At 43.6% G+C, this 13,444-nt stretch overlaps 1 protein-coding gene across 2 annotated transcripts in view; it reads right to left on the bottom strand.

The window, feature by feature from the left end:
- Positions 1-13,444, bottom strand: part of clcn1b (chloride channel, voltage-sensitive 1b) — a 55,386-nt gene that overhangs the window by 21,979 nt on the left and 19,963 nt on the right. Inside the window, exons 2-7 of one of the 2 annotated variants that reach the window (XM_022673500.2) lie at positions 9,931-10,135; positions 8,781-8,912; positions 8,557-8,685; positions 2,382-2,515; positions 1,286-1,363; positions 643-721 (exon numbers count right to left, since the gene is read on the bottom strand). In XM_022673500.2, the coding sequence (XP_022529221.2) occupies positions 643-721; positions 1,286-1,363; positions 2,382-2,515; positions 8,557-8,685; positions 8,781-8,912; positions 9,931-10,135 (757 nt within the window). The remainder of the gene's footprint in view (positions 1-642; positions 722-1,285; positions 1,364-2,381; positions 2,516-8,556; positions 8,686-8,780; positions 8,913-9,930; positions 10,136-13,444) is intronic. The other variant, XM_022673499.2, reaches the window with a different exon arrangement.

Raw genomic sequence — 13,444 nt, 5'->3', positions numbered from 1 at the left:
TTTTTTATATATATTTATTTCAATTTACTGATATATCGTGATATTATTATAGGGCCATATCGCCAACCCCTATCTACAGGTTTATCTAAGTTAGCCCAGGGGATTTACTTCACACTGACAGTAAGTGTGAGAAACTGCAAATAGATAGTGCCAGAAGTCAGATAGTGCCAATGGAGAAGAAGCTACCAATGGAAACAGACTACACTTGTAAGTAAGTTATTGTAAGTTGATTCAACTCAAAGATCTCTGTTGAATGTTTTTGTGCCCACAGATCTTCAGCTAAATTAAAATAGTGGAGTAATGTTGGAAATATTCTATTTCACATTAAAATACTTCATTTGTAGGTTTACAGTGTAGTAGAAATGGTTGTGTCTTCATTTTCTGTGAAGTTCTCTGGTAAAATAAGAAATCCTGCATTGTAGAATGTGTTTTTACCCCCACCCTCTCATCTAAATTGTTTGTAAATGTTGTTATTAGAAACACCTGGTTATTAGAGACCTGAGATTCAAAGCCGAAAGCAGAGTAGAGTGAGTAGGAGAATATGGGGAATCATTTATCTACACTACTCTCTCTCTCCTTTACACTGTATATATATATATATATATATGATAAAATACTCTGACTAAAACAGACATTACTTGCCTCCCACAGGGGCGGCGAAACAGGTGCCCACTCCCACCGCACACGCACACACCAGCAGGTCCTGTTTGTGGGCCTTACTCTGGGCGGGGTTAAAAAAAAACAGCGTAGAGACACACACAAACACATACACACATATACACATATACATACATACACAACACACACACACAGACACACACACAATCAAGGAAGGAGAGACAGTTAATATGTTAATATCATGCCAGACATTACTTTTAATACACAGAGACAAAAAAGAAACACAGGTATGAAGTAAGGAAATGGAGAGAGGGATGGACACAGAAACAAGAAGAAAGAGAGGGAGAAAAATTTAATAAAGAATAAAAACAATAAATTTACTCTGAAAAAAAGAAGAACAATAGACAGACAGAAAAAAAAAGACTTAGACAATGTTACAACGTGTTACAGCAACGTGAGTACAGTCCTTTAACTGCCTTCCACCACTGATCTAAACCCAGCGCAGTAATGAAGGTTTAGTCTGATCTGATCCTAGATCAGCAGTAAGGGCTAGTATTACTTTGTGATCCAGAATTAACATGCTGATGTAACTCCAGGCTCATGCCAGGACAGCCCAGCTTCAAACCATAAGCACACACTGCTACTGACGAGCTGGTGGCAGTTTTACCTCGTACACTCCAGTGAAGATGGACAAGACTCTGCTCAGCACAGCAGCACAGATGCTGGCAATGTGGACGAAAGGGCCCTGAGAATTAGAGAATAATAAAGAGAAACGTTACTATGCATAGATAAATGATACTGCCAATTTTAGCCTGACAAGCTGAGAGCAACATCAAGAAGCTATAGCCTGTGTTTAACAATGTATACATAAAATTACGCAAACAAAGTGTATACCTCTAAATAAAAAAAATAATTGAAATAATAACATAATTCTGACAAGTATAGAAATTAAATTTTAAATATTAGATTTTTTTTCTTTTTCTGTAAATAACATTAAGGCCCAATTTTAGCGATCTATAGCGCACCAGTCAATTGCGCATTGCGCAGCTTGATTTAGATCGATGGATGGATGAATGGATGGATGGATGGATGAATGGATGGATGGATGGATGGATGGATGGATGAATGGATGGATGGATGGATGGATGGATGGATGGTGGATGGATGGATTTATAGATAGATAGATAGATAGATAGATAGATAGATAGATAGATAGATAGATAGATAGATAGATAGATAGATAGATAGATAGATAGATAGATAGATAGATAATTTATTTATCCCTAAGGAAATTTAGGAAAGGCATGTCGGTGCGTCTGTGGTATCATCAGGGCACAAAAAAATATGCCTTCCGCAGCTCGAAATGCTCAAAAGACATGTACTAATTCTATTAACTAATCATGAGTGTTTATTGGGCCTAATGTAAAATAAACCAATCAGTGTGCCAGGTGTCCTTCCCTTTAAGAGCCAGGTGTGCTCTGACTTTGGCACATTCGTATCTTAACAGCACAGTGCTTTGTGAGTCTCAGCAAAGGATACTGACCTGTGCATTCACGCTGTGAAGGTAAGCCTGTAGCTCATTTAAGGGAACTTCAATGTTATTTTATTCTTTATTCTGTTTATTGTTGATGTAAAAGCTGAATTTGCGTGCTGCAGCTCATTTATTTGTGCGTGTAACAAATGTAGGTATATTACACACAACTATTCCAATTCAAACATGACTAAGATGAAACACTGTCACTGGAGAAGGAGAGGACATCTACCTCCTTTCCCAGAGGCATTCCACTGCCCAGGCTGGCGGTCAGGCCGATGACTTTAGCCACAAAAGCTTTTAGAGTCAAATACTCCTTCAGCACCACCCCTCGCAGAATGGTCTTCAGCTCTGGAATACCAGAACCTAGAAGAAAAAGGGTGAAGGAGAAAAATAAAAAAGAGGAGCACGTAAACATGAGCATAATTATTCCTAAAGGTCAGGATAAATATTTTTTCTTGCAAAGGATGGTTGTAGCACACTTATGGATCAAACCAGTGATCTCTCAGTGATACAAGCAAAGGCTTCTCCACTTTGAAGACAGTACCAGTTTTAATATATCAAATTTAACTCATCACATCAAGTGTATATTTCAGAATTAAATTTACACTTACAATGAACAAGTGGCAGCAAAAGGAAATAAGGGGACAGTGAACCAAACTCACAACTTGGCTTGACTGAAAATAGCATATTGTCACGAAGGAGGGAGGGATGGACGTAAGTGCAATATATATTTTTATTTAAACATACAAGATAAAACAAAACAATAAACAAAACGCGGGTAACGCAAAAACAAGGCTAGGATGATATAAACTAAGAAACACAGACTAAGAAACTAGGACTAGGAAACATACGGGCAGCAAGGATACATACAGACTAAGGAAATAGGATACAAAATACAGGATACAAAATACAAAAGACAAAATACAAAAGACTCGACACTGAACATTCTAACAGAGGGGCTTAAATACAAGAGGAGAGTGAGAAACACCTGGGCTAGGAAGACGAGGGGGCGGGGTTACAAACAGGACACAGGTGAGAACACTGATGCTACAGGGCAGGGCTGGGGCGGAGCTAGGGTGGAGACAAATACTAACAACAACAATAGCACATGGCTGTGAACACTGACAGGAAAACAGAGGGGCAGGAGCACAAGAGACCAAACGAGGGAGAAACAGAAGACAGACAAAGGCTAAACTGTGACATTACCCCCCCTCAACGGCGCCACTACCAGAGGCGCCGAGAGAGAGGGAACAGGGACTGGACAAAAGACTGGACAGGGGGCAGAGACTGATCAAACGACCTAACAGGAGACGGAGACTGGACAGGGAACGGAGACTGGGACTGGACAGGGAACGGAGACTGAACAAACGACTGGACTGGGGGCTGAGACTGGACAGGGGACAAGGACTGGACAGGGGGCTTAGACTGGACAGAGGGTTGGACACTAGACAGGAATGGAGACTGGACAGAGGACTGGACATTAGACTGGGACAGAGACTGGACTGTGGAGGAGAACATAGACTGGGCTAGGGGCTTAGACTGGACAGAGGGTAGGGACTGGACTGTGGACGGAAACAGAGACTGGACAGGGGACCGAACAGGAGACGGAGACTGGACAGGGAACGGAGACTGAGACTGGACAGGGGACAGGACACAGGGCTGGACAGGAGGCTGGACACGGGGCTGAGACTGGACAGGGGGCTGGACAAAACTGGACCGGGGAACTGGAACAAATACCTGGACAGGGACGGACACAAACACAGTGACAGGGACGGGAACAGGAAAACCACCGGGGACAGGAATGGGAACAAACACAGACACCGGGACCAGGACAGGGAGAGACACGGGAACAAACATTGGTGGATGCCCAGGACTGGCGAAAGTCTGTACGGAAGTCCAAGGAGCCAGCCTGGGCACAGTTCTGGGGGCAAAGACAGGGGGCCTTGGGGCAGGCCTGGGGGTATACAAAGTTCTGGGAGTGGGCACAGGGTCAGAGGCGGCCGGAGCCGCGGGCACAGGGTCAGAGGCGGCCGGAGCCGCGGGCACAGGGTCAGAGGCGGCCGGAGCCGCGGGCACAGGGTCAGAGGCGGCCGGAGCCGCGGGCACAGGGTCAGAGGCAGTGGGTACCACATGAGCGGCAGGCACTGCAGACACAGGAGCTGAGGCTGTAGCAGCGGGAGCTGCTGGTGCTGGAGCTGAGGCTGTAGCAGCGGGAGCTGCTGGTGCTGGAGCTGAGGCTGTAGCAGCGGGAGCTGCTGGTGCTGGAGCTGAGGCTGTAGCAGCGGGAGCTGCTGGAGCTGGAGCTGTGGCAGCAGGTGCTGGAGCTGTGGCAGCAGGTGCTGGAGCTGGAGCTGTGGCAGCAGGTGCTGGAGCTGGAGCTGTGGCAGCAGGTGCTGGAGCTGGAGCTGTGGCAGCAGGTGCTGGAGCTGGAGCTGTGGCAGCAGGTGCTGGAGCTGGAGCTGTGGCAGCAGGTGCTGGAGCTGGAGCTGTGGCAGCAGGTGCTGGAGCTGGAGCTGTGGCAGCAGGTGCTGGAGCTGGAGCTGTGGCAGCAGGTGCTGGAGCTGGAGCTGTGGCAGCAGGTGCTGGAGGTGGAGCTGTGGCAGCAGGTGCTGGAGCTGGAGCTGTGGCAGCAGGTGCTGGAGCTGGAGCTGTGGCAGCAGGTGCTGGAGCTGGAGCTGTGGCAGCAGGTGCTGGAGCTGGAGCTGTGGCAGCAGGTGCTGGAGCTGGAGCTGTGGCAGCAGGTGCTGGAGCTGGAGCTGTGGCAGCAGGTGCTGGAGCTGGAGCTGTGGCAGCAGGTGCTGGAGCTGGAGCTGTGGCAGCAGGTGCTGGAGCTGGAGCTGTGGCAGCAGGTGCTGGAGCTGGAGCTGTGGCAGCAGGTGCTGGAGCTGGAGCTGTGGCAGCAGGTGCTGGAGCTGGAGCTGTGGCAGCAGGTGCTGGAGCTGGAGCTGTGGCAGCAGGTGCTGGAGCTGGAGCTGTGGCAGCAGGTGCTGGAGCTGGAGCTGTGGCAGCAGGTGCTGGAGCTGGAGCTGTGGCAGCAGGTGCTGGAGCTGGAGCTGTGGCTGGAGCAGCGGTAGCTGCTGGTGCTTGAGCTGGAGCTGAGGCTGGAGCAGTGGGTGCAGCTTGAGCAGGCGCGGCGGGTGCAGCTTGAGCAGGCGCGGCGGGTGCAGCTTGAGCAGGCGCGGCGGGTGCAGCTTGAGCAGGCGCGGCGGGTGCAGCTTGAGCAGGCGCGGCGGGTGCAGCTTGAGCAGGCGCGGCGGGTGCAGCTTGAGCAGGCGCGGCGGGTGCAGCTTGAGCAGGCGCGGCGGGTGCAGCTTGAGCAGGCGCGGCGGGTCTAGGAGCTCGTGACCTGGGAGTAGGCACAGGAGCAGAGGCTGGACCCCCATGCACCTGAACTGGGGTAACAGCGGGCACAGAGTCAGAGGCGGCCGGGGCCGCGGGAACTGGGTCAAAGGCGGCCGGGGCCGCGGGAACTGGGTCAGAGGCGGCCGGGGCCGCGGGAACTGGGTCAGAGGCGGCCGGGGCCGCGGGAACTGGGTCAGAGGCGGCCGGGGCCGCGGGAACTGGGTCAGAGGCGGCCGGAGCCGCGAGCAGCGCTGATCCAGAGGCGGCCGGAGCCGCGAGCAGCGCTGAAACAGAGGCGGTGGGTCCTGCTGGCGTGAGCGCGGCAGGCACCGCGGGTACAAAGTCAGAGACGGCCGGAGCCGCGAGCAGCGCTGATCCAGAGGCGGCCGGAGCCGCGAGCAGCGCTGAAACAGAGGCGGTGGGTCCTGCTGGCGAAGAAGCCGCTTCAGCGGGAGCCGAGAGTGCGGCTGCCGCCAAGATCCGGACTGGAACCGCAGACTCAGCAGTGGGCGTGGCTGAAAACACCGGACCGGAGCTTGCTTCCGGAGCAGGAGTCGAAAACCCGGAATCCAGCCGGGCTGTACAGCTGGGATCCGGCCGAGCTTGAGAGCTGGGAGTCGGCCGGGCTTGAGAGCTGGAAGGCGGCCGGGCTTGAGAGCTGGAAGGCGGCCGGGCTTGAGAGCTGGAAGGCGGCCGGGCTTGAGAGCTGGAATGCGGCCGGGCTTGAGAGCTGGAAGGCGGCCGGGCTTGAGAGCTGGAAGGCGGCCGGGCTTGAGAGCGCGGTGGAGTTAGCAGGCTAGCTAGCTTAGCTGGAGCTGGGCTGACGAGCTCCAAGCCAAGGAGAGGCGCCGGGAGCGGTTCATCTCCCCGAATTTGGTCGGCGAGGAACCGCAGATATTCGAGGTCCGCCTTCCTCGTAGCCTGCCACCTTGCTACGTCCATATTTAGGTCGAGTCTTATGTCACGAAGGAGGGAGGGATGGACGTAAGTGCAATATATATTTTTATTTAAACATACAAGATAAAACAAAACAATAAACAAAACGCGGGTAACGCAAAAACAAGGCTAGGATGATATAAACTAAGAAACACAGACTAAGAAACTAGGACTAGGAAACATACGGGCAGCAAGGATACATACAGACTAAGGAAATAGGATACAAAATACAGGATACAAAATACAAAAGACAAAATACAAAAGACTCGACACTGAACATTCTAACAGAGGGGCTTAAATACAAGAGGAGAGTGAGAAACACCTGGGCTAGGAAGACGAGGGGGCGGGGTTACAAACAGGACACAGGTGAGAACACTGATGCTACAGGGCAGGGCTGGGGCGGAGCTAGGGTGGAGACAAATACTAACAACAACAATAGCACATGGCTGTGAACACTGACAGGAAAACAGAGGGGCAGGAGCACAAGAGACCAAACGAGGGAGAAACAGAAGACAGACAAAGGCTAAACTGTGACACATATATCTTGAATTATAGTTTTATAAATATATAAATCGGTGTCTTATTTTTAACAGGCAATATTTTTTTCTAATAAGATGTGTGTGCATTGTACATATGTGTCAGCTATGGTTCAGCAACTTAACGTATCAGAATGTGTTTTATATATATATATATATATACGCACACACATATGCCTTAATTCTGTCATCTTGTCTAAAGAAAACCAGGCACTGCTCATCACCTGTCAAATACCATCCCTACAGTGAAGCATGGTGGTGGCAGTATCATGCAGTGGGGTGTTTTCAGCAGCTTAGACAGGGAGAGAAGTCCAGCTGTGCAAACCTTGTAACATTATACTTAAGAAGAATATAGGCTCACTGGAGAATAGAAAATCACTCGGCTGCCCTCTTACCAATTAACTCAACCCCACTTTATATAGCTTCCAATCCTACAGACCTCAGCCCCTCCCTGCTTCAACCTCTCCCAAATCCAAAGGGAGCCAGAACCACCAGATTTAAGAACAGTTTCGACTCAAATTCCTATAAACTGCCAACTACACCAAACATGACCTACAGTCACAAAAAACATATACAGACTGATTACTCAGATCCTTCCAGTGAATTACCACCAACACACACCAATCACAACTTCCACTTCACTCAGCACCTCCATACGGACTTCCAGAGTGAATTATTGTGATTGTGATGATTACCACAGTCCCATAATCACTGTTTATTAAAAGTTTTTGAGTTAAAGATGACAAGTAAATACGATCAGTTTGGTTATAAACACTCTGCGAGTTAAAGTAGTTCCATTGCTGCTCTGTTTGTAGCTGCAACGTTTGGTTTGTAAGCGCTGCATCGTTGCTAGTTTCCCTTTATGTGGCGGAGTAATACATGAACATGAGCTTTGATTACAGTGCATTACTGGCTGATAATGGCAGTCACAGTGCTTCTCTCAGCCAATCACATTGCAGGGTCGAAACTAACTGTGGTATAACGATATAACTGCACCTTAAATTACACATATACTTGTATTAATTGTTCAACCATTGAAAAATAACTTAGATGATACAGTTCCAGTCTGTGGCAGTCCAGGTTTCTCATAGAGGACATCACTGCAAACAAGGATGATGGTTGCTGGCCAAAGGGCTGTCAACTTAACAAAATATCCATGAGTGTTTCAGAGAGGCGTGTCAAGCAGCCTAAGAGATACACCACTCAAACGAAAACTCTCAGAGCACTTTTATAGGGCTGTAGGGGGAGCATTTTTACGACTTCTTGTGGCAAGCCTCAGTGTCTAGTCAACCCACACATGTAATCATTTATATATCTGCCTGAGGCATAACTGAGGCATGCTGATTTTTGCGTTATATCTTTTGGCATTGAGGGCATTTATTACCTTTCTCTTGCTTTTGCACTAATGTTCCTTGCCCCATGTCGTTTATGTTTTACTGCACCAGAGATTTAGCTTAATATTGTTTCGTTTGTACTGTGCAACCCTGTCTCAGTACAATGACAACAAAGTCGACAAAAAAATAACTAAATTGAATTGTAATTTATGTCAATTTGTAACACAGAAAGACACAGTGGACCAGTAGCACACACCTATAGCTTGCGGGGCGACCAAGTGGCAGAAGAGAGAGGAGAACGTAATGAGTATTATGGGATAGGTGACCCAGGCCATATACTGGAGCAAAACATTCCCTTTCAGCTCTGTATGCATCCATTTATACGCTGAAAAAAAAGAAAAGAGACAGAGGTTTAATGTTATTGATGTATTTCTACACTCAGCTCAGGAAGCTTTTAGGAGATTAAAGTTGGCATCCTACCCTGCAGGCTTTTGGCACTAGCGTAGTCCATAGTCCAGCTGACCAGAGCCATGGTGAGGCCCAGGAGCACCAGGAACAGCCAGTCCTCCCCAAGCTTCGTCAGAATATACCTCTGAACCCGGCCAAGGCAACCTGCATGACAAACGCCCCCAACAACATGAGTTTAGAAATGATTTAGTATCAGGAGATCGAACAGATCGAATCCTGTTTATGTGGCTTGCCATCAGATAGCTGAGAGAGTACAATTAGCCTTGCGCTCTCTGGGTAACTGGCCGTGTAAATTGGGTGAGAAAAATTAGAAAAAAAAAATGCATTAGTGTGAAAAATGATCTCTGCAACTTTCTAGTCTAGTTTGATTTTAGAATCAGCCTGAATTAGAAAGTTAAACTTAAATTTAGTTGTATAGAAAACTCATTCAGACATTACTTAATCAATCTAAAACCAATTTTCTGTGATTTCAATTTCAATTTCTGATTGATTATTCAAGATTATCCAATATGGAGTTCCTCAAGGATCAATGTTGGGCTTCTTACTGTTTAACATCTGTGTGATTGACTATTATCTGTCTGCTAAAATGGCACCAACATTTATTAATCTGATTAAGACTGTTACAGACTAATTTTAACTACTAATACTCAATTAATGAATACCAATGCCTGCTTTAAAATGGTAAAAAAAATATTTTTTTCTACAAGAAAAAAAAATTGTACAGTATCCCCTACTGTCACTATACATGTATAAACAACAATTTATATGATGTTCACAGTACCACATTACTGTACAATTCTGTAAGTACAGCATAGATAGATAACACAGGCCACTAAACAGAAACGTTATTTCAGGTCTGAAAGCTCTGCCTCTTTTTTGTTATTTTAGCCATTTTTTAAATTTCTGTAAATAAATGCTCCTTACTGACAATATTTTTATTTGGAATTTAAAAGAAATGTTTTTTGTATAGAATAAAACAACAATGAAACTGAAGTGGTCTCTTATTTTTTTCCAGAGCTTTACATATAGAGTATACTGTTAAATATAAAATATAGACCAAACTGTGGACAGAATTCAGGCTTTCACACACATAAACAGGATGTCTTCTGGAGTCAGATTTGGATTACCAACTCAACACAGTGTGACATTCACCTGGCCTCACCTTGGCATTTAGAATCGGGGTCGGATGTCTTTGTTGAGGAGGCGTGGCTGAACCCTGAGGTCATAGGTCCTGTTTCCAAGGTTGCATGATGTGTCCGACCGATGCCCCTCCTGGTGGCATGTTTCTTTGATTGCTTGTCAGTGAGCAGGCGTGCCGCCTCCCTCCTGGCAATATTACCCAGCTGCTCCCTGTATTCTCCATACAGCTGAGAGAGAGAGAGAGAGAGAGAGATGGGTATACAGTTGGTCTCTTTTTGTTGTCTATGACTATAACCTGCTATTAATTATGACAATACTACTTGATATAAGAGTAAATAACTGCAGTGTGAGATCAAGCAAAGGTTATAAAATATTTTTTCATAACCGTATAGAGTGTAGTACTGAACCGTATTAGAATTTCACACATCTGCACTACAAGTGAATTTTCTGTATTTTGCCTTCCCTTCAGTAATCATCTACTAGATCAGGTTAGATATTACACATTTGTATGCATATATGTATATATGTGTGTCAGTGAGTGTGTGTGTGTGTGTGCGTGTGTGTGTAAGGGAGACGCAGTCATCTGTCAGACAGAAATAGTCGGGCTGAGTCTTACAGGGCAGCATGGAAAAAGGACTCCCTGGAGAAATAGCCTCGACACACGTCTCAGCATGCGCCCTTACACACACACACACACACACACACACACACACAAACTTGCATGTAAGGACTCACACCTAACACACTTAAATAAAAGGCCACAGTAGAAGATGCATTTCCCCAGATGCAGAACATTCATAATTACATTTTTAACACACGTATCAAACACACACTGATGCATACACACACTGGTAAATCCTGATCACTGTTAGAGAAGATGGAAGAGATTATTCACGACAGATATTCTTTACCTCCCTTACGATACACACAACCTCTCCATCTCACTCACCCACACACACACACTGCAGATCAGGTTCTGCCCACACACATACACACACACACACATACATATACACACTCGTGTAACTGCGCCTTATCTTATACACTTATACTTTTTGTAAACAGACAGGTTCAATTTTACATTTAAAAAATCTGCAAAATCAAGTCAATGATGACCTATTTATTTCTACACAATTGATCATAAAATGAAATAAACTCTCATTTTTTTAAGTATTTCTGCATATGTTCAGGTTTTTAATCATTATTAGCTATGGATATTAGCATTTCATTTTATTTTAATTGTATTAATAATGTTTGTAATGTATTTTTTGTTTAATACACTATGTTGACTATATTGCTGGAGTAAATTTATGCTCAAACCCAAACCCAAAAGTATTGGCGAGACCATCCTCATTGCAGAGAACACAGTTCCACTCTTCCAATGCTCAATGCTGGGGGGGGGGGTCTTTATACCCCTCTGACTCATGCCTGATATGGAGCCAACATATTCATGTTTATCTGTCCTATTCTATTGGCAATACTTTCTACAGGGGCTAGAATAGCTGTGTGTGTTTGTGTCCGAAAACAGCAACTGAATTAATTCATAAAAGAGGGTATTCACCAACATTTTAATAAACAGTAAATATTATATTATTATTATTATAGTACATGAATATAAAATATGGGTGTATGATATACTGTGACTGTCCTGCATTTGTGTTTTACATAATATGTACCTGGCAGCTATTTTGTACATTATGCAAAATGTCATTATAATTGGACCAATAGAAATGCTCCAAAATTATTTTGAATAAGATTTTGAATATCCCTTTTATTTCCTGTAAAGTTTTTCTTTCAATTATTTCCTTCAAAGGATGAGCTAAAGTCTGTTTCCTGTTAAAGACATTTGTTTTTTTAATGTTATTTTGGTAACAGTAATATTATTTATTTATTTGTACAATATTATTAATTATTTTTCTCTTTTCTTTTTTTTCGTTCTTTGTTTAAGCCCAAATTTTATATAATACAAATGTTATTTGGGAAGGTTTATTCCCAATTTATTAAGTATTAAGTTTATTAAGTAAATGTTTAACAAACCAGAATACATTGTATACTTTAGATTCTTCTAACTAGCCACATTTAGCTTTGGTGACAGATCAGCACATTTTCTCAGTGTCTTCATGAGGAAGAGTCACCTGAATAAGTTTTCTCAGCATCTTGAAGGAAGGAGTTTCTGGAGGTGCTGAACAATAGTTGCTGCTTTTCCTTTACGCTGTGAAGCTCCAGCTCATCCCAAATCACCTCAAATCACCATCTTAGTTGATCAGGTTTAGATCAGGGGATTGTGGAGGACAAACATAATTCCATATGTGTCCCTAAATTCCCTAATTCTTTTCATGTCTTAATCTTAATCTTTTGACTGGTACTGTATGTAATTTATATTTAAAATTTGTTACAAACATGTTGAATATAAAGGAATCTGTTTACTGCTGCTTATATATATATATATATATATATATATATATATATATATATATATATATATATATATATGTGTTGCGTGTGTGCATTTGACCATCTGTCTCGGCAAGAAAGTGGTGTCTAAAAACATGTGGCTATGTAGAATATATTTCCTTTTAAAACTGTATTTTTAATTTCTTTTGTATTTTTTTATATATACTTTTTTTTCTTCTTCTTCGTTTGCATTGTAGATTAATATTAAACTCATCAAAATTATAAAGACAATTAGTAAACAATTTAACATTTTGTAAACAAAAAAGTGATAAACAAATCAGAATATGTTTCAGATTTTAGATTCTTTAAAGTAGCTCTTGCTTAGATGACAGCTTTACGCATCTTGGCTGGATTTTCTCAGTCAGCTTTAAGAGTTAGAGTCACCTGGAATTCAGGTTTTCAGTTAACAGCTGTGCCTCATCAAGTTAATTACTTGAATTTCTTCTCTTATTGTGTTTGAGAGCATCAGTTGTAAAGTTGTGAAGAGGTAGAGTTGATATACAGTGAATAGCTTTATTTGAGTAATGTTCTAATCCATATTATGGCAAGAACTACTCAACTAAATAAAGAAAAGAAATACTTTAAGAAATGAAGGTCAATCAGATTAAAAAAATTCCAAGAACTTATCCTTAAGTACAGTCGCAAAGACTATTAAAAACATCAGGATGAAACTGGCTCTCATCAGGACCACCCCAAAACAGGAAGAGCAAGAGTTACCTCTGTTGCACAGAATAAGTTAATCAGAGTTACTCTTAAAACATTAGTAATGTTGTTTTTAAATGAATATGAACATGTTTTCTTTGCATTATTGGGCTATATATATATAAAAAAATAGCATCTAAATAATTAGTCGTTAATCACTTTTTAAATATACTTTACTTAATAAAATATTATTGACCAGTTTAAAAGTTTATACTCACACATTTCTTCTAAAATAGTTGTTTATGAATTGTACTCACTTGTAGATTAATAAATATTCTACTAGACATCACAGCACTGTTGACAAGATTTATTTCTATTTTCTATAAATAAATTATTGCTCAGAATATAAGCCCAATATAATATATGAATATTTTGACCCA

Source organism: Astyanax mexicanus, chromosome 6 (assembly GCF_023375975.1).
Source record: "Astyanax mexicanus isolate ESR-SI-001 chromosome 6, AstMex3_surface, whole genome shotgun sequence".
Classification (NCBI taxonomy): Eukaryota; Metazoa; Chordata; class Actinopteri; order Characiformes; family Acestrorhamphidae; genus Astyanax; species Astyanax mexicanus.
Note: the sequence above shows the minus strand (reverse complement) of the source record. Positions and strands in the feature narration are given on the sequence as shown.